At 38.1% G+C, this 22,768-nt stretch overlaps 1 protein-coding gene across 1 annotated transcript in view; it reads left to right on the top strand.

Moving 5' to 3' along the window:
- thsd7ba (thrombospondin, type I, domain containing 7Ba) overlaps window positions 1-22,768 on the top strand; it is a 160,985-nt gene that overhangs the window by 52,183 nt on the left and 86,034 nt on the right. Inside the window, exons 4-8 of the mRNA XM_039600333.1 lie at window positions 2,826-3,684; window positions 6,631-6,879; window positions 7,876-8,045; window positions 15,041-15,199; window positions 22,357-22,638. Of these exons, the coding sequence (XP_039456267.1) occupies window positions 2,826-3,684; window positions 6,631-6,879; window positions 7,876-8,045; window positions 15,041-15,199; window positions 22,357-22,638 (1,719 nt within the window). The remainder of the gene's footprint in view (window positions 1-2,825; window positions 3,685-6,630; window positions 6,880-7,875; window positions 8,046-15,040; window positions 15,200-22,356; window positions 22,639-22,768) is intronic.

Genomic DNA, 22,768 nt, shown 5'->3' with positions numbered 1-22,768 from the left:
AGAAAGTGTTAGAAGAAATAAGCAAACAACAAAAAGAAACATGGTATCACACTCAACTGTATTTCTGCCTTTAGAGCTTCAGCAGCAGCAGCATCATTTTCAGTTTAATACATTGTACCTTTAATGCAAATATGATCTATGATCTTTGATCAGACGCAAAGATCATAATAATATATTAGTGACACTGTCTCATTAGCATCACAGTACCAGGACAAAGAAACTCAACATTGTGCTTCAATGAACTGTGAATAAAAGTTTGTACTTTAGACTATTCCTCCTTTAAGCAAACAAACAAAGGAGCCTTAAAATGCTAACTATAGGCCAGGAAGCAAAGTGTTAACAATAGATTTCTCTGGCATGAAAAGACATAAAACAGTTTGGGCAGGTTGTCATTCGAAAGCAATTTGGGAAGCACTAGGATCTCATTATTACATCAATTTAATTCCAATTAGAAGAAATGAATCAAATTATCTTTTTCATAGCATGTGGCAAAATAACTAAGAACGTGACTGACGAAGATAATCACATCATATCAGGAAATTGATTTATTTCTACTTCTTTTAATGACGAGGACAAAAAGGTTAAAAATGTATTTAAGATTTATTGGGCTTGGTATTCAAAACTTAACATTTTATAAAAACTGACAACCGGCTACTGTTTTTGTTGACACATAATCTATATATTTGTCACATTTAAATACAAATATCACTGCATTGTTAGTAACTAAAACCCCAGATGAGGAAAATAACCCCAGCAACTCTTTTTGGTGATATTCATCAATATATTTGCCACATATTTAAATACAAATATGATTGGCTCATTAATTTTTTTTTTTTTTAAAAAGTCCTATTTGAATAAAATGATGAGGGTCTGATGCAGCTCTAGCTAAATTAATAGCCTTAATATCCAAAAGGAAATCTCCGTGTATGATTGCGTGAAATATGTTCCTCAATCTGAAACAGTGCAGTAGTCTATAAATGAATAGCTGCCTTTGAAACTAACCAACTTAAAATATCATGCTTTCATATATAAATAGGGTGGCTGTAGCTCAGGTAGAGCAGGTTATCTACTGATCAGAAGGTTGGTGGTTCGATTCCTGGCTTCCCCTAGTCTGCATGCCAAATATCCTTGGGCAAGATATTAACCCCAAATTGTTCTCTGATGCATCCATCGGAGTATGAATGTGTGTGAATGTTACTTAGAACAATGTGCTTGTGCGAATGGGTGTGAATGGGTGAATGCACAAGTTGTGTAAAGCGCTTTGAGTGCTCAGAAGAGTAGAAAAGCGCTATATAAGAACCAGTCCATTTACCATAAATAAATAAGTTAATAACTAAAATGTTTCAGAGTTCATGTCACTTTCATAACTGCCATCTGTACCATATAATCTGTTCCTTTTTTTTTGTTCTAACACATAAACCTGGCCTTAGATGAAGGTTTGTACTTCCCATCAAAACAGAAGTAGTCTGAGGTCAGCTTCCATTCAATTGAGTGGAGAATTTAAGATACAATTTGAAGCTGAGTGAATTTTTTACAACGGAAAAAGGTATCTACAATTTTGCTCCCTCTCTGACCTCAAAGTATTTTCCACCATTTGTTGAAAAGGGAAATAACTTCAAGCAACTTTGTGTCACACAAACGATGTTCCAAAGTAGTGACTGTCGATTGCAGTTCCGCTTTAGGTCCCAGAAGTGAACTACATCACTACAAATATGATGAATGTCTATAAATAAAGTTTCTATTCTATGTCTTAATTTAATTTACAGGAATGAGCATTTTTATGTGTATTAATTTAAGTGGCTTCTCAGTTACCTTAGCCTCCAAACACATGACTAAGCAAAACATTCAAATCATTTTTGCTCACGATGTATGTTTCAAAGTTTGCATTGTAAATTGAATTAAAGAGCACTGTTATATTTGAATGAATGTGTTACCTGATGTGAACCAAAGAATTTCTGTGTTCACAACAACAAGGTTCTTCAAAGACTTGTCATTGATATTATTTATATTTATTGGTGTGGCTCTGAATTTACACTCATTATTTGCCACCACCCCTTAATGTGAGTTAAGAGGTCATAGTCATTTCACATAGTTCTTTGAAAGCAGGTGACTCAGAACGTCTGAGACATTAAAAATATCTGACTGGGTGTTTGTGAGCTGACCCTTTTGAGAGATCAATATTACATTATTAAGCAGAAATTTCTTTCCTAAATGTTGCTAGCACTGGTTAATTGATTGACATATTAAGACAATTCAACCTTATGGTTTGTTAAACAAGTTAAAAAGCATCTAATTAAATTTTTGTTTGAAAGATCTCTTAAAATAACCATTGTACACCATTTCCCCTTTGCAGAAATTACATTTAAGCATTTACATGCTTTTACTGTTAAAGGAGAGGCTTTGTTGTAATGAAGTAATAATAAAATAATAATAATGATAATAATAATAAAAAAAACCCACAGAATTCAAGTTGATAGCATATTTTATCATAATACCCATGTGAACTCCTAACCATACTATACATGACCAGAAATATTGATCAGTTTGAGCTCAAGAACCTAAAAATTAATATAATCCTTTGTGACCAAGAAACTGACCTTGTATTTTCTTTATATTGATGCCCGCCACTGGTTTGATTACTTTGTGTTCCTTTGTTCCTTTCTTCCTCAGTTCATGAATAAAGCAATCATGGAGGTTAAGTGAATGGCCTTGAATTTTGCTTGATTGCAAGCTGCCAGATTGCTGCAATTTAAATCATTTTTTTCCCCCTAAAGCTTCAGTTTTTAATGAAAATGCCCTCTCCATGTGTTTTTTCTTTGCTGCAGGCCAGTGGGGTCAGTGTACCGGTGAGGAGTGTGGCTCTGGTGGGGTTCAGACAAGGACAATATGGTGCATCCACATGGAGGGCTGGACTACCCACCACTCCCACTGCCAGCACATGGAGAAACCAGAAAGCCAGAGACAGTGCTTTAAAGTCTGCGATTGGCACCAGGATCTCTTCGAGTGGGAGGTGTCAGAGTGGGGGAGCTGTATTCTTGTTCCTTTCTTTTCCAATGAGCTCAAATTGAGGGCAACTGAGTGCATTACAGCACAGCATGGGATCCAGAGGCGCAAAGTCTACTGCGTACGCACCTCAAATCGAACCACAGTCAGTTCAAGGATATGTGAATTCTTTTCCCAAAAACCACCTGTGGAGCAGGCATGCCTTGTCCCCTGCCCCCAGGACTGTGTGGTTTCAGACTTCACCTCTTGGTCAAGTTGCAGCAAAACCTGCGGTGCTGGCCTGCAGCATCGGACTCGACATGTTCTGGCCACACCAATGTATGGAGGGGCAATCTGCCCCAACCTAACTGAGACCAGGACTTGTTCCAGTCATGTTGACTGCCCGGCTGGGGAGGACGAGTACCAGTACAGCCTTAAAGTAGGGGCCTGGAGTGAGTGCCGAATGCCCCATCACAAGGATGCCCTGTTAAGCGGAAGGACCACAGTGGACTTCAGTACTATGTCCAATGAGAACAACACAGCCACGCTGCACACACTAGCTTCTCACCAGCATTTCCATCACAACCACCACCACCTTGCTCATGCACACATTAAGTACCCTGCGTCATGGGAACTGGAAGTGGGATACCAGACAAGACATGTCCGCTGCACAAGAAGTGATGGCAAAAATGCTATGCTGAGGTAAGCAACATTTTTCAAACCATAAAGAATAGGAAAATCATCTTAATATGGTAATGTGGATAGAAGTAAATCCCATAACAGTTGGGACATATTGATGTATTTTGACAAAAATTAGGAATACTTATGCCTTTTTCAGTCATTATTCCCCTCAAAGTGGCCACCCTACCACTTCACAACTCTTCAATGCAAAATTCCATCAGTTGCAAGATCTTTTAAACTTTTCTTGGTAGATGTCTTACTGTGCTTTAAATCTTCAGGTCCCCGGCACTGTGCTGCATTCAAATCTATAACATTTCCTTTGCCATCCTTCACAGTTGGTTGAAAAATGCTCTTTTTGAAAGCTGTCTTTAGTCTGCCCCAAACACATCTACTTTAACCACCGTCAAAAAGTTGTATGCTGGATTTGTCTTTCCAGAGTACATTATTTAACCCCCCACTGCATAAACCCTTCTCTTCCCCTATGGTTCATTGGCAAAATAAAGTTTTGCTCTAAAATGTGTAACACACAGCAAAATACTTTCTCCTGACACATCCCCCATGATTTTCAAATTTCTGAAATATTTATCTGATAGTATACACTTACAGTTTGACAAAGACAGTTTGTTCATCCTGGAATAAAATGTGGGCTCTACTAGAAACTGTTTTCCAGATGCACTGCTCTGAGGCTGACATTGCTGGGGCAATCAATCCTGGACAAATTGGCAGTTCTTTGAAATCAACCATACATGTAAAAAAAATTTGCTTTTCATTTCTTTCTTTTTCCCACTGGGATCCACAAACCCATTTTTCCCTCTGTCAGACCACATACCTCAATGGTATAGAAAGACTGATTCCACCTGTTACCCCCTAAGGACATTCTAATAATTGGCGCCAAATAGAACCCTGGATTCTAATTTTCTGGATTTCAAGGTGTGATAAATGTTGTGGTGCACCTGATTTGTTCTCATATGAAAACAGCGGTGCTGTATAATCTTTCTTTCTTGTTTTTTTTTTTGTACTATATCCAAGCGGAAATGTTTGCAGGTATAATAATGAAAGGAAATATCTGTAGTTTGTTTCTCTTTCATCAGTTTACTTTTCCTCTGATGAAGCGTGTGGAGAGATTTCAAAATTATAAGAGCTGAATGTTGTTGTCTGCCAGGCAAAATAATCCTAATGGACACTATTGTTGATTTTTTTTTAATAAAAGAGAGGCATAATCAATGCTCACCCCCTCTCATGAGGTGTATTCAGTGAAATAAAACGGTTTTTATTGATGGTGGTTATTTATTCAATTATTACTAGATTATATGAGGGCTGATGTTTGACCAGCATTTCAGCAAGGAAGGGAGGCATTATTGTGTTAAATGTCAAGTGTTGCCCCCCTTCCACTCTCTGCTGTTAGAGCTAACCTTGGTATTTGGATTTGATAAGAATGGATTTTTCTGCACGTACTCGCACACAAAGCAAAAAGCAGAGCACACACAAATGCACACCTACACATGCTGTGTCTCACACACACACAAACACAAATACACAGTCACAAACAACATTCTGTCTTGTGTTTTTTGTTTTGTTTTGTTTTTCTCATACAGAAAGAAAATCATTGCATGTATATTACATTGATTAAATGCCACTATACCATTTTCTTGGTGTAAAGTGTCACTATTAGCTGGCTGTTAAAATCCATTTCTGACTGCCATCATTGTTTCAGAGACCACATTTCAATCATGTTGTTTCAATTAAGCTTTTTTTATTGCTCCATATTGCTTTTTTATTTATAATAAGGCATACTGCATTGAAGTTGTACAGCATTTAATTGTCAAATCAATTTTCTTGTGATTGCTCTTGCTTGTTGCCATTTTGGACAGAGTAGTTTAAAAGTCATTTATCTTCCCACACATCTGTTTTTCACTCACATGTTCATTTGTCCCATAGTTTGAAAAAAGGATTTTATTTTGCATTGCTCGATTAGCACTTATTTTATCTAAGGAGGTGTGGCGCTTTTGAAATAGATTTCCCACATGTATTGTGCTTCATTTTACTCTACTTACAGCCTCATTACAAGGAGAAAGTCTAAAAATTATCTTGTATCTCAATAACCTGACTAATTCAACTTCCAAGATTAGCCAACAAAAACTGTAATTGGATGAGAAAACACCTGCTTTTGGTTTGGGATTAGCCTATTAAATGGCCACAGTCTGGTTATCGTGGCTAAGGATATGGCTAATATAGGCTTACCACCACCTAGGTGGTCCACCTAGGGTTATAACTTCATTTATGGGGTCATTATACGGTGGTGGTGGCATAGATCACACATGAGCTTTCGTTGATACAGCTTTTTCCTGATAGAGCAACAAAAGTCAATTCTTGGCAGTTGCAGATTTACTAGTGGTCCAAGTTGACTGCTTTCCGCCAGGAGATCAGTGTTTGTGTCATGTGATATTGTTGTTTTTTAAACTCTCATTTCCATTTGTTTCCATGTCACTCTTTTAGTTTTTGTCACACAAAAAACTATCGTGTAGAGGACGTATGGGTCAGTTACATGGTTTGGCACTATAGTGGGTTGGACAGCAGCAGCAGCAGCAGTTTAATGGGATAATAGCATTAAAATCATGACTAATGACTAATGTGCTTGGTTAACATCTCTAAGTGAGCATATCAGCTCTTTGTGGCACTTGTGTAAAAGATTGACTTTATGTCTTGAGATCTGTGTTAACAGGATGTACTTTAAATTCTTGAGTGGAAGAAGTAAAGGTCATTTATTCAACAACAAATCAACATAACCACTTGTTCATAGGGTCTCATACCTCTCTATCGACAAATCCAATTAAATCCCAACAACATCTATTTATAGCTTGCTTTGAGTACAACTGCACTTTCAAACTTTAAAGGGGTCACAAAAATATCGTGTTATGAAATAAAATTTCCTTGATGTGACAGTAATGTACTCTCCTCAATCTGCAGCCTCTGTACGAAGGACAAATCCCCACTGACCTTCCAAACATGCGTGATCCCCAAAGACTGTCAGACATCCGATTGGTCATCGTGGAGTCCCTGCTCTAAGACCTGCCGGTCCACGGACCTATCCCCTGGCTACCGCCTCCGGTCACGGATCATGACTCAGATCCCAGTTGGTGGGGGGAAGCGATGTCCTGCCCTTGAGGAAAAAGAAGCTTGCAATATCATAGGCGATTTACTTCCAAACTGCCCCAGGTAATTTTTTATTTTTTTTACCAGAGATCATCTTTATTGCTTCTTAAGGCCACAATCTTCAAATGAAAGTTCTTTTCATTTGTAGTCTCCCCAACGCACCCGTTTATATATAATACGACAAACTCGAGGACCAAATAAGGGTTTTTAATTTTGCTTCTTTGAGCAAATTCACCTTAATAATTATGAGAGAAAGCCTAGAGATTAAAAATATTTATGATTTTACTATTGAATTGATTTGTGCATACTGTTTTTTAGCATCATTTTAATTATCTCGTGGCAGCCACAATAATCTTGTGTACTGTAGGGAGTTCCTGACCCAATAAACATGACATGATAAAAAGCAGGGCTTGACAGAATGCCATTGTATTAGGGCATTTGAGTTACGATAGGATTTAGCTAATATAACATGCACACAACAAAGTAGTCAATGGAGAATTACTTTCCCTGCTGGTAGATTTTGTTTTATTTGCTGAATCTACACTGAGTGCCTGAGAGCAGAGGATTTACATGATTAGGGAAAACTCATTACGGAAATTAAGCATTTGATAGATTACTACAGGCTGTTGTTCTGGTAAACTCCTCAAATATTATTGCTTTCTGCATCACTGCATTTTTCATAGATGAAACCAAACATTTGTTTAGAAGTTTTGAAATCAAAATAATCACCCCCCAACCCCCCACACCCCCTTCTTCTAACATACTGTGAGAGACGCTTTTGCCAGAGACTGCTCTCACTAATTTGTCTTTTGCTTTGTGTGACGCTTTGAAAGCAACTGGCACAGCTTTGTGTATACTGAGGCTTTATCCTTCTTAAGTACGATCATTTATCAATTTATTTCTTAATGGGTTACAACTTTGTTTTTGAAAATGCACAAACACGTGTTGACTTTTTGTAATACATATCAAACAGTGGCCCCATCACTGATTCAATTTAACAGCTTTTAACTCATTAACATTGCAAATATAACTTATTAGCATCCTTTCGTGCTCTGTCAGGTATGTGTGGAGGACCACTGACTGGGGTGAATGCCGGATTCTACCCTTACTGAGCCAGCAAAACCGGAGACTGGCAAACATCAGCCTTTTATGTGGAGGGGGCATCCAGACCAGGAAGACCTACTGTGTTCAAGTCCCTGATGTCTCAGCACCACACCACAGAAAGGAGGGTAAGGGGAAAAAAATACCTTTACTTCAGTTGACCCTGGGCTTGCTGGAAAAACACAGTGACTCAAGAGATGCACCATAAATAATTTTCCATGGTTTGTTGTGGTTTAAATTATTAAGGTGAATGCTATGAGCAGAAAATACAAACCCAATTCCCATAATATTTGGATGCTGTTTTAAATGTAAATTAAAATGTAAATTAAAAAAAATATAAATAAAACCTTTAAACAATAATCTGTAAATATCTGGGAGCCTAGAAGACCTGTTGCTGGACTGTTAGAAGAGGAGTGTTGCCCTTTTCTTGCCTGATAAAAGATTCTAGGTGCTCAACAGTCCTGGGTGTTTGCTGTCATATTTTACACTACATCATACATCAAGTGTTTTCAGTTGGGGAAAGGTCTGTACTGCAGGCACCAGGAGTCTTCTGCTATAAAGCCATGCTTTTCCAGTAGCTACAACACATGGTTTAGCATTGTCTTGCTGAAATATGCAAGGGTCGTCCTTGAAAAAAGGAGCTCATGTAGCTGTAAAACCAGCATATGCCTTTAAGCATTGATGTGAAAGGTATGGGGGTTGTCTGAATGTACGAAGGTGCACTGATGGACCCCCATACTATCAAAGATGCAGGCTTTTTCAGTGAGCACTGATAACAAGCTCAACGCTGCATCTCCTCTTTAGTTCAGAGGGCACGACATCCATATTTTACAGAAAGCACTTCAAATTTCAATTCTGACCACAGAAGAGTTTTCCACTTCCCCTCAGTCCATTTTAAATGAGCTTTGGCCCAGACAGCATGGTGGCATTTATGAATCACGTTCACATATGGCTTCTTCTTTGCGTGATAGAGCTTTAGCCTGCATTTGTGGATGGCACGCTGAACTGCACTCACAGACAATGATTTCTGAAGTGTTCCTGAGCCCATGCAGTGATTTCCATGACGCAATTATGACTGCTTTTAATACAGTGAGGCCTGAGAGCCATAGGATCATGGGCAACCAGTGTGGATTTTCAGCCTTCTCTCTTCAGCTTTCTCCAGATTCTCTGAATGTTTTGATGATATTATGTACTGTAAATGATGGGATATCCACAATTTGATGTTGAGGAAAAACCTTCTTAAATTGTTCCAAAATTTACACACACAGTTTTTTTGCACATTGGTGAAGCTCTACCCATCTCTACCTCTGAAAAGCTTTGTCTCTCTAAGATGTTCTTTTTATATTCAATCATGGTACTGACCGGTTTCTAATTAAACTAACTAGTTGCAAAATGTTCCTCCAGCTGTTTCTTTTTAGTACCACTTACTCTTCCAGCCTTTTAAGAGACATGTTGTTGCCATCAAATCCAAAATAGTTTTAGGTACGAAACAAAAAATGATAAACATTCTTCATTGCTGTAACTGATATGTGTTCCAAGTACAACTAGACAGCATCTTAGTAAAAGAGTCTTTTACCAAGGTAAAATACAATATAAGGTCTGGACCAACAGGGGGGCACTGTTCTGCATGTGAAATTGCTAATTGTCTAAAGAGATTGGAAAGAAAACCATTTGGACTTCTTTAAGTTGCTTGAAGATGTTTCACCTCTCATCCGAGAAGCTTCTTTAGTTATTCAGACACCAACTAGGGAGGATCAGAAAGACAAACGCAACAACATTGTCGTCCCCGATGTTACCGGTTTATCAGAAAAACTCAGGAGAGTCTTCTCCAAGCATGACATCCCAGTGTACTTCAGACCCAGCCACACACTCAGACAAAACTGGTTCATCCCAAAGACAAAACTCCTAAACACAAACTTAGCAACGTAGTGTATGCTGTACAGTGTACCGAGGAATGCTAAGTCCTCTACATTGGAGAGACCAAAAAGCCACTTCATAAACGCATGACACGACATAGAAGAGCCACCTCGATGGGACAAGACCCGGCTGTCCATCTGCATCTAAAGGACAAAGGTCACTCTTTCGAGGACGCCAATGTTCACATTTTGGACAGAGAAGATAGATGGTTTGAAAGAGGAGTGAAAGAAGCCATCTATGTCCACTGTGAACGACCATCTTTGAACAGAGGCGGTGGTTTACGACACCAACTGTGTGCCATCTATAATCCAGTTTTGAGATCCCTCCCCAGACGCCTTAACGCCACTCACACCCTAAGTCTGTTGACCTTAGGAAATTACATCATGGGGTGGGGCTAGGTTTCACAGCGGGTTCACCCGAAACCTTGGCTGATTATGACCTACACCCATTTTCACACCTTGGCTCATGTGATTAGGTAGAGGATCAACAGGACCCCTGTGACCCCCTTGGGGGACACTCCCCTAGGACTTAAATCTGGAACTCTCCACCATTTGACCTTAGAACTGAAGAAGCTTCTCAGATGAGAGATGGAACATCTTCAAGCACACTTTTCTTTCCAAGCTCTTTAGACTACTACGACCTGGATGACTGAGAACCTTCACAGAGAAATTGTTAATTGTACCTCTGAAAGTGTGAAAGTGCAGTTTTTTGTATTGGGTCTCTTTGGTCAGATAATAATGACGATTCATTATCAAACTAAGAGACAGCAAATATAAAATGGCACTTAAACCAGCAAAGCTAGTAAAGATGCTAATGAAATTAACATTCAGCAAGTTCCCCGCATCTCACAAATGTTGCTTTTGTTCAGTAAAAAGGTTTTTGAATTTCTGCTTTTTTTTAAAAAAAAAAATTGAATTAAAAGAGACTGTTCAAATGAAAAAAAATGCTTTTTTGACTGATATTCCTTACTCACAAGGCACTGTATAAGACTAGGGGAAATATTCCTCTTCAGTAAGCACATTAGTGTGTCTTTGGTCATGACCCACTGTACTGTGGAAATTTACAAGACTAAAAACCTACTTTTAGTCAGGCTATGTCCAGCTAAATTTAAAAAAAACATCTCTAACAATGCTGAATGAACTGAGCTCTTTTTCCACAACAATCCTTATTTTACACTGTACAGTACATTGCAGTGTATATTACAGAGATGATGCTGTGTATTATAGAAAACTGTAACTGGACAAGTCACTTTTTCCTAGTTTCTTTGAAGAATTATTGAGGTGAATAAGAGTGAAATTGAAAATGCTTTTGACAAACCACGACCAGTGTTACAAAGTGTTTCTCGGGTAAAACAGAAATGAAGAACAAATTAGGAGAAATTATGAAGACAATTTATGTATCAGCTAAAATAGGCCATGCAAGACTCAGATGCAACATCAAAATGAGAATAAGATTGTGATTCAGTTTTATTGAGCTTTATCTGTTCTTTTAAGTTAAGTTTAAGTTAAATAAACAAGGTCAAAAATATTATATTTATACTGAAATTAACACCAAAGCCTTACAATAAAAAGGAACCTTTAGCGGTGAGAGAAGAGACTGATGAGGCAAGCCAGATTTTCTCAGGCACATCACCCCTAAACAGGCGAGGCCTCACAGCTAACACTCACTGAGGTGAGAACAGTTAACAGGTTCTTGCCTGAGGATCTGAGGCTGCGCACCGGTTGGTACAGGAACAGCAATTCCAGCATGTATTCTGAGGGCAGGCCGTGAAGACCTTTAAAAGTGATAAGTAAAATCTTAAAATCAATCCTGAAAGTGATGGGCAGCCAGTGTAGAGTCTTTAAGATTGGTGTTATATAATTTTCTCTTGGTTGTTGTAACAAGTTTGGTTGCTACATTTTGCACAGTCTGAATTTTTTTTTATGCTTTCTGATTGATATGAGTTTAAAAGACCGTTACAATAATCTAACCAAGAGGAAGTAAAACCATGAATGACACTAAGGCACATGAACAGATAAAGGACTGAGGGAGGACTTCATGCTTGGATGTAGATTGTCTGAACCAGTGATAAGAATTCCTCTTTTATTTGAATTTAATTAAAAAAATATGTAACCATCAAATTCTAATATAAGATAGTCTGCGTGTTATCAACATAGCAGTGGAATGAAATATTCTTTCTCTGTATAATAATCTGTATAATGTGATCAGGAGGTAGAATGCATACATACCAGCTATTACCAAGCAAACTTTTTCTTTAAGAGAAATGTAGTTTGTTTTTCAGAAAACAGGTAAAACAACTTGAGACCTGAAAGTGTGAGAGACTGGAGGAAAGTGTGTTTTCAGTTTTTTCAAATATGGCATACAAGCTGAAGTAAATGTGAAATATTACTTTAATTCAAACGTTGAGTAGAACTTATCATCCCTCCCACTGTGAACCGTGGCTGCGATATCAGGAAATGTATAGCTATTAAAGCCCTGTAATAAAATGTAGACAGACTGCATAAATATCTGAGGTTAGTCAAGGTACAGACTTGAAGAAAATAAGGAAGTAACTGCTGTTAGTCAAATAATAAGAACTACTTTTTTATATATAGTTTGTGCATTTAATGTATCTTGTTTATTGCCGGAGCTATATTGAAGTTCAGTTGAAGGTAGAGACTAAAAATAATATAAGGTATAGTTTTAAAATATGACCCCAAAAATATTAACGGATAATCTAGTCATAGTCTTTATTTTGGTTCAGGCAGTTGGGGCAACAATTTTGTCTGTTTAAAGACATTTTTGTTGTTTTGTCACACGTCCTTCAAAAAGAAATGTCTTTACGTGTTGTAGTAATTTTGCAAAGAGATATACTGCCAAATAATGCTAGACAACATTGATGATTATTTATTTGTTGGTTAAACCGATTTAAATTTGGTCTCCAATGTAATGGCCCTGGGGGTTCTCCCCTGAACTTAATCAGCTTAGCTGGCTGGGATTCCTTTATTATTGCAGAACATGTTTATTTGCAGCTCACAACAACGGGGAAGGGAATTGCCTCTGTGTGTTCATTGTTCTACATTTGGCATATTGCCCGTGTTTAACTTGATGCAAAAAAAAGATAAGCAAAGGAACAAAAATCTCTATCAACACTTCAGAAAGATAAGTCTAACCCTCCTAAGTCTGTTCAGAACATGTGGCACACACAATATGGCAAGTTATGGCAGCAGGAAGACATCGACCGTTACTGAATATTTATGAACAAAAAGGCGATACTTTCTAATTAACAAAATTAAAGTTAGGCTTATAAATCACTTTAAGAATAGACTAACACGCATACTAAATATTTCATTTATCTTTTTAATTAAACACAGTGGGTAGTTTTTAATGGCTGCCAACTGTAAGATTCTCTTTTTGCAAATCGCATCTTTGCCTCCCTTTAAAACACATCAGTTTATTAAATAATAACAAGTTAACTTTGCCTCCATCCATATATTCGTATAGTTCTGACCCAAGTCCTGAGCTGTGTGATGGAGGTGTTGCTGATGGAAGAAAGTGTTCAGAGAAATGCTTGAAGATCAGAAGTATAGTTGTGAATGTGCTAAGTATAGAGTACGAATGAAAGCAATTCTTTGAACCACTGGATGTGAGAGACAACATCAATACTTAAAGTTCAGTGTTTACCTTGATGTGACTCGCACAGTTTTACATGATAAACAGATGTGGCTGCAAGGCATGTGGAGAATATAAAGAGCTCAATCAGGTTTTATTAGATGCCTACAACTGTAACACAATTGGCAAACATGAAAACACAATTTAGGGAGCAAAGCAGAAAGATCTATACTGCACTTTATCAACGTGTTTAGGCAAGCATCTCATTTTACAAAGGAGATCAAATACCATGTAAATTACTTTTGGTAAAAAGACAAAATGCACAGTGGACATTTAGTGAATATCTCTATGGGCTCTCATTTAAATGGAAATTTGCCTCTCAGTAATGTGCTGAGGTGCATCAAAATGGAATATTAGATTGAATAAATCCCCATGTTGTGGACAGGCAAAAAATAGCCTCTTACTCTGTGAGAGAGACTAATGTCAGAGCCCATTACAGGTGGCTGAGCCGACTGTGATCTTCAAATAATGTCAGCCGTGCTTAGCAGTGAATTGGTCGTACCGTGTCTTGACTTAATATCTCCCTGTTGAGCTGCTGTTTATTCCCTTAGCTGGTCGTTGCCCTCTCAGCTGAGTCTCGTAGCAAAATGTTTTAAAGCTATATTGTTCCACAACACAAAACATCAGTTTTTAGAAAAAAAAGGCATTAAAATTCTGCCTTTCACAAGTTTTTTTTTTTTTTAGTCTGTTTTATTTTGTTTTTCGTTTTGACAGTTTAGTTGGTTTGTCACGGGAACTACTCTCATTAGACTGAGGTTTGATTCTGTGTGTAACAATAACTTTTCTGCTGTTTGTTTTTAGACTTTTTTCCTTGTTATGGGGCCAATTAGTTTTTCATATATTACTTTCAGACAGTTTCATATTGTTTTATATTCACATTTTTATTTTGTTTTAGACTTACCATAATTCTAATTTTACTAAAATAATTCTATTAGAGTTACAAAATTACCATGTTTTGGGTAGACCCTTTCACACCCTTCACCATATATTTTCCTGGTATGCAAGGTTACTGGTTCCTGCCTCTACAATTGATCCCTCTAAAACTCTACAATCTTTATTGCAAAGTACATTTATGCAGTAGACCAACCCAGCTGTTACAGACTTTTCTGTAACAGCTGGGTTGTGGAAGGGTTTTTTTGGCCTTCCACTTTACCTCTTAAGTTAGAAATGAGCATTTTTCTCTACTCGTAACCTATTTCTCACCAGTTGTAGTGAGAAAGTTGAAGTTGTAGTCTTTACTTTAAGTAATACATGGCTTGCCAAACAAAACTAACTTACATCCATGCTCTGATAACAGATATGCTCATTCAATCACTTTCATATCAACTAGCACGTACAGTATGTCTATTTGGATTTCATTCCTAAACATATTACTTGCATGCATGAACACACACACACACACACACACACACACACACACACACACACACACACACACACACACACACACACACACACACACACACACACACACACACACACACTCTACAACTGCCTGTATGTGTTTTGACTTGTGGTCGGTTTATCCTTACCTGTGCTTCTTTTGTTTGTTCAGTGTCCAGGCCTGTAAATGCTGGGCTGTGTGATGGTGAAGAGCCTCCTTTGGCTGTCCAGCACTGCTCCATTCCCTGCCAGCATTACTGCTTGCTCACCGAGTGGTCACCCTGGGGTGCCTGCCTATATGACAGCTGTGAAGAACCACATGGGAAGAAAGGTATGCTGAAAGAAATTCATATAAAAATGAACAAGCTTTGGCATTTGAAATATTTGGATCATTGCATTTTCTATGTATACATGTGTGTACCTGTCACAAGCATTATATCGCAGCTCAAACTGGATGGAGTTAGGCAACATACAAACAGATATTCTTGGTTTCTGTGAAGATATTTATTGTCAAACAAAAAAGAAAAAATGAGAACAAGAAGATGAAATAAATTGCAGAAATGAGACAAACTGCCTGAGCCTGTGAGTGATGCCAAATCAAAGAAAGGAACAAAACCAAGCGTAGGCTAACATCGTTTACCGACGAACTTACTACAAAAGAAAATAGAAATCAAATGTAACTAACTCTTTGTCCAAAACAAACTACAGAGCAGCAACATCCTCGCAGCAAATGTGACTAAACTGAAAAACAAGTAAGGCATGTGCACTGTTAGTGGAGCGTGTGTGGATATGCGTCTAAACCGGCCCCAGCCGTAGGCAGTAACGGGTACTTCAAACACAGAGTTAACTCTACCTGGTACCTGTGTTCAACCTTACAGGCTGTATCTGCAATATATGTCCTCTAAGTGTCTGCTCGTAGTGTTCACAGGCTAAGTAAGGGTCTCAAACAAAAGGTACAGAACATGGAGACATCAACATCCGTGCTGGGTTTAAATATGACATCAACAAGGGGGATCCACTAATGGGTGAGCTTGATTGAACGTCTTACGACCCGGCGGCAAACGCAGGTGGAAAGCAGTGTGACTGGAATTGTCACAGGGCCAATCACAACAGAATCTACGTTTGACCAAATACGCTGTCGAGTTAAGCACATGGAGGCGGCAGGGCTCATGACCATGACACAAAGCTTGCTTTAAAAAAAATAATGGTACTCAATTATAAAAAAAGATTGCTGTCTAATGTTTATGATTGCTGCAATTAAGCAATTTTACTTCAAAGTCTAAGAGGTACAGGCTATGCTTGCTTGCCAAAAATATGACTATGTGACTCAAGTAGATGGGAGACACATTTTAACACAATGTCTCAAAATGCATCTTCCACCCAGAAAAACACTCTAATCACTCATGACCGACATAAAAAGAAAGGTAAAAGCAGAACAAGGTAACATTTATCTCTGATGGCACATATGTGCTTCAAAGCACAGAGAGCAGGAATTGTATTTCTTGTGATGCATCACCGAAATTTTTTATGTTTGCAATAATAGCAGTGCAGTATTTCAAAATATAATTTAGTAATGCACTCAGCAATTATATTTCAACAATGAGAAGGTTTGACAATGACTTGTCTTCAGCCAAAACCGCAGACCACTCCTAGCCCTAGTGATCACAACAGCCCCTGAAACATAATGTAACAACCACAATAACAGACAAAGTGCATTAGAGAATCCTTTTAAAATGTAGAAACATTGTTTCAAGGTGCTTTATTCTTCCAGCTGCCTTCAAAGGAAAAGCACTGTTTTCTCAGAATCCCTCTGACCGATAATATGGGTCGATAAAAAAAGGATGGTCCCCAAACAGTAGAAAAGATATTACATATATTTAAGTCTATTATATTTAAAATGAATCAACTAACTTTGATGTGGAAGTTTAAATCATAACTATTAAATAAAAGAAAATAAACAGTGTTAACTCTATTACAGGGATGTTCCACATGTAGAATAGGGTTAAGACATGACTTCTAATTAACCTGAAAGCTGTTACATACATATGCACATGCTTTTATTTTAGCAGTGTGACATGCCTTGTGCTTTGATTGTCTCAAGACTGCTTGCGCAGTGCTTCAGCAATCCTGAAGAGAAAGAAGTATTGTTCCTGACAGAGGTTAAGTGAGAAAGTGTCAGTGAAAAAGACCAATGTTGTCAGAGCAGTATAGAGAGCAGTATATGTTTGGATCTTAAATTGTTTGTTGATAAGCAGTTGTCTGGGAAGAAATGGGCTTTGGAAGAAGGTGCCACATGCTTAAACCACGGCAGACGAGAGACAGAAGCACCTAGATTTCAGCTCTCAGTCCCCAGGAGGCTGAAAGGAGTATCAGCAGATAAGATGCTTCCTGTCTGCGTGTGTGTTTGCTCGTGTGAAGTGTGTGTGACAGTGCGTCTGTGTGCGAGAGAGCAGGTGTACTAAAGTATTCAACACACTCTTGCTGCCGATGTTCTTGTCTTTTTGCACAGGTGAAAGTGTGTCATATCTGACTGCTTTGGAAAGGTTGTGTGTCGTGCGTGTGTGTGTGCGCAGTGTGCGTGTTTCAGTCAGTGTGCCAGTAGTGTCGGGGCTGTTAGTGTGTTAGTGCTTTGCTAAAAGGGCAGCATGACCTCGTCCCTGCCGTGAGTAAATGCGCATGAAAGCGCCCCAGGGAGTGAGTGAAGTGTGCATTGTTCAGGTCAGTGCCCACACTCTCCAACACTGGATCTCAACGGGATGAGCCGGCTCCTCTCACAGACAGTGTCATTAATATATTTCAAGGAGTGGAAAACACAGCATCTGCTGTTTTGCACAGGGCTCTCTTGTGGCACACTGTCTTTTGATGGTATTCATAAAGACTACGAGTGCACAGCAGAAAGCGTACGAACCAATACACAACCACTTGCTGAAGCAATGTTGGCAATGATGCAATAAACACTTATTGAGTAGTAGAGTATTGTTATTATTGGAGTCTTTGACTGTACCCTCTGAGCTGCAAAGAATTGGTAGCACACTCTGCCTTTGTGTTTCACAATATTAGAATAAACTGTGATCCAAACTGAAAGGCTTGTGAGATCCCAAATTTCAGGTGGAGGAGCCAAGCTGGTGCTTCCCCTGCTTTGCTTTCCAGAAAATTAACAAATTTAAATGATCTAAAAGCACTTTATGTGCTTTTCACATTTTCCACGTTATCGTGGTCTGTCACATTTTGCAGCCTTATGGAAAAATGAATTGAGCATGGGAGATTATTGGACAGAGTTCTGGTAATGTCTCTGCAAGAAATCACAGAGCTGTGGGGAGGTGTATTTCTGAACAACTATGTGCTAAAAATCACCGGTTGGCCCTTGTTTCCTTGAAATAAACCTGGTATGACCAAGAAACCTTTCAATTATTAATATCCATGGGGGCATGCCCAGCCAAATTGTTTTTTGTGGTTTAGATGTGAGTAACAGTAAGTGCTCCGGGCAATACTGCAATCGATCCACAGTCTCTTTGCTCTTCGAGAGCACACTTGGGCAGCATCGCTCGGATCTGGCCGCTGAACTGGTGCCTCACACCAATAGATGGTCGGGGGATGTAATTTGCAGAGTGGGCATCCAGGGGTTTGACAGGTCCACCTGTGGAGGGAAAGAATGTGAGACCTTTCAGCCATGTGTAAATTGAGTATTGCTCAAAAAGAAAAGCTGCCCCTGCTCAAGTGTCGTGTACATTTACTGGAGAAAGTGCCGCAGCTAAAAAATATTATTTTTATCCTTCAACTTATTATCCACAAATGCATCATCAGGGAACTGGAAGAGCTCGGTAGTCAATAGAAACCATGGATTATAAATGTGGATCACAATGTGTTCGATAGGTAAAGATCTTATCACAAAGAAATGTATATTTTAAGAATAATCCATCTCTGACATAATCAACATTTTAGAACCAGGAAAAACAACCCTAATAGGGAACAATAATGTAATTTGATGGGTGATTGGGTAACTGGCTGAATAATAATGATTGTGTCAAAATGTTGATCATGCTGCAATTTGCTAATTAGTGTGTAAACCATCTTTAGAGCAGTGTTGTTCATGTCACATGAATCAAGCTGCACCCTCTTTAATGTATCTCTAGTCACTGCCTTTTCCATGCTGTTGTATCAATATTGCACCTAGCTCTTGCTTAGATGTTATTTCAATCGATATACATTTGTTTTCTGATGGACAGTGATCAGGACTGTTTTTGATTTCATATCATCTATTTGTTTATGTTCCTTACTGAAAAACAGGGGAAGGATGGCAACCAAAAAATGCTACATCTTTCCCGATGTTGCTAAAATAAAAATCATTACAGTTACACAAAGTTTCCTAGCCCTGTCTTGCAGTATAGTTCCGTAAATGTGACATTTTTGACCATGAAACTGTGACATCAACAATTTAAGTCTAAATGGTGTATTGCTGTGTGCTATGCCTTTTTCTCCCGTTGTTTGTCACTTTGAAAAAAAAAATAGATAAGCTGAGCGAGCACAACACACAGGTATATTAGCCTGACACACTGGTGACATTTTCCTTACTGTGTTTCTTTAAACTGCAGATTTAGGCTCAGGCACTAATCTTGTCACTCACTGCCTTTTAAAGGGTAATTAGCTCAATGTGGTGAATATGGTATGGATTCGAATTATTAAGCACCACTGACAATACCAGTAATAATAATACCTAGAAGATGTTGCTTGATTATAGGGAAAATTATAGAAGAAATATTATTACAGGGAAAAGTATTAATTAGAATCATGAAGCAGTTAAAATATATATAAGAGAATTACTAACTAACTAAAAGAAACTTTAGGGGCTGTGAGTTGTGTGAATTGCATAAAAATTACTTGTAAATGTACAAAGGATGGCTCCTATGTAGCTAGGTAGCTATTGGACTATCTGTCTATCTAATCTATCTATTGTTCTTTCTTTTACGTTTTGATTTTGTCAGGACAACTTAGTTTTTGGATTATAATTCAAAAAAGCATCTGACCAGTTGTTTGCGTGGGTTCTTTCTGGGTACTCCAGCTTCCTCCCACAGTCCAAAGACATGCAGTTAGTAGGGTTAGGTTAATTGGTAACTCTAAATTGCCCATAGGTGTGAATGTGAGTCCAAATAGTTGTCTGTCTCTATGTGTAAGCCCTGCGACAGACTGGTGACCTCTCCAGGGTGTAACCTGCCTCTCACTCTAAGACAGCTTTCCCAGCGACCCTGATAAGGATAAGCGGAAGAGAATGGATGGATGGAAATTATAAACCAGGAGTCAATTGTTTGGACTGGATTGTTATGGCACCAAATGTTATAGATGTTTTTCATCGAGCTTGTGCTAAATGATCTTAACATAGTATGTGCTGTACATTGAAGTTCAGATATTAAAATAAAACATCACTTTTAATATATTGAAGGATTGTATTAAATCAAACAAAAAAGGGAAATCAATGAAGAAATATCTTCTGGGAGTGTAAGTGTTTCTTTATGAAAAGGTCTCTGTGTTAGAGTAAATGAGAAGAGGGGCAGAAGCAGAATGTCAGCGTGTCTATATCTGTGGCACAGAGACAGGTAGGGCCAAGCAAGAGAAATACCAAAGATCATCATGTATTTTACTTTGGACTTCTTTGTTCTGAAGTGAGGTGTGATTCGGCCTTTAAAATAACATTAAATATTTTCCTTTGAGAAAAGCTGTTTCTTCTTTGCTTTATTCAGTCTCTCTTGATCCAAAGGTTCAACATATGGTCACAAGTCTATGTGGTTAAATTGCAAACCTTGCCACAGCATGGTGTTATTCTGGGTTTTGAAAGGTTTAGTTGTTAGTTGGACAGCCTCAGTGCTGTTGGGTTTGAAGTTAGGTGAGAGGGTGTTGTTACATTGTGTTGTCTTTAAGGGTGTGAGGTACTACATGTTGAACAATATTTATTACTCCATCTAAAGTTTTATTTATGTTGAAAATATAGAAGGTACTTGAGTTCAAATGCTGATATCATGGCAGGGATACAGCTTTAACCTTCTGTTGTGCTTCGATTTACTTGTGATAAGGGGTACCATGATATTCCATCATCCAGCTCTCTGAGGTCATCGAATGAAAGCCTTGTTGGTTTGGAAAGTGTTATCCTTTTCAATGGCATGAAGAACATTTTACAATCTTTGTGTGTATTTGAATTTTTTCTGGGCTCTGACAGTCATTTCCTACAACTTTATATTAACCACAAAACTCCTTAGTCAGGATTTTACTACTAAAAGCTCTGCAAACCTAGAGATCCTAACAACTAGGCAGTCTAATAATCTAACCAATCAGTAAGTAGTCTAATACTAGCTTGGAAACATTATGTCATCATGCGACATCACAGTGTCTTGCTCCATTTGGCTTTAGCACCACTGTGGAGTCAGTACAGGTCAGAAAGAAGACTTCAATTTAATGAAGCAAGAGCAATAAAGAGTAGATTACAAAGGTGCTTAAAAGACAATATCCCTCTATATTCAGAGAAAAAAAGCAAAAAGAGATCACAACTATCTACAGACTCAGATTGGATTTGCAGCTAAAAAAGGCAGGCTCAAAAATTATAGCAAGCAAATTCGATCATACTTTGTGATTGCTGTTTACCAGGTCAGAGTGAAACAGAGAATTGATCTAGCGATGTAAAACACTCAAACATGAAATTTTCACTTGCAGAAACTCAGATTTTTAATTCCAAATTTAAATGTGCTTAATGACATTCTAAGATTAAAAATAATCCTGAGATGGCGATAGGGCAATAAGATTTGCTAGTCTAGAATCAACAGTAAAACTGGCACATTTTCTCCATCTTCTTGATTATTTACATTTAATTTGTATTATTTTCTTAAGACAATTATGTATATATATTTTTGTTCTTTCCAGGAATTTTGTGTGGTATCTATTGTTGGTATATTATCTGCTGTAAATGAATGTCTGCAGCCCCCCAACCAAGTTTGTTGCAGCAAACAAGAGTAACAGCACAAAAACAAAGCAGTGTACTGCTGTGAATGGGGTCAGCAGCAAAACATAGTTTGACCACTGAAAAGAATGCCCACCTAAAATTAAAACAAAGAAAGAAATCAATATTTGTTTTAGAGTACATCATCTTTGTGATATTTGCCCCCTTTACTCTGCTGTAAGACAGTCCTTTCCAGTGGGGAATGAAAGTCATAATAGTAATACTAGTACTCTCTTCAAATCTACCAGACTGTTTGACAAAAATGCTTATTTTACCTTGCAAAACAATGGGGTTTCTGGTATTCTGTTGCCATGATTGAACAATTTGCTTGTTCTTGTGGTTAGTTCAGATTCAAATCCTTTCTACTATTTTTTGCGCATCTGATGATAGACCATAACAGATTATGTTCTGCATGGTAAAACAGATGGATCAGTTCTCCATCAGCAAGAAACATCAGATAAGAAGAATAGCAATATACATATATAGACATATATTTATACTTTAAGTCTATGAATACTACAATCAATATATTATCTGTGCTTTTCTGATAACTTCTTCTGTGCTTTCTCACCACCTGTTTCCATCAGGTTTCAGACAGAGGAGGAGAGAAGTGCTGTGGGAGTCGAGTGGCACTCTGGGGACATGCCCTCATCTGACGGAGTTCATTCCCTGTGACGATCCTGCCTGCTACCTGTGGCAGGTCCAACAAGGGGGAAGATGTATTCCCACCAAAAACTCCTGCGGTCCTGGAACTGCGATCCAGAATGTGACCTGTGTAAACGCTAAAGGTAATGTTTCACATATTCTTCAAAGATAAACTGTTCCTGTCACATTTTAAATGCATTTCATTGTGACTGAAAATCAGTCATTTAATTCAGTTTGGCCTTCTTCCAAGTAGAAAACTGTCAGAAGAGAATA

This window comes from Oreochromis aureus, linkage group 16 (assembly GCF_013358895.1).
Source record: "Oreochromis aureus strain Israel breed Guangdong linkage group 16, ZZ_aureus, whole genome shotgun sequence".
Lineage (NCBI taxonomy): Eukaryota > Metazoa > Chordata > Actinopteri > Cichliformes > Cichlidae > Oreochromis > Oreochromis aureus.
This window is presented reverse-complemented; position numbering and strand designations above follow the sequence as displayed.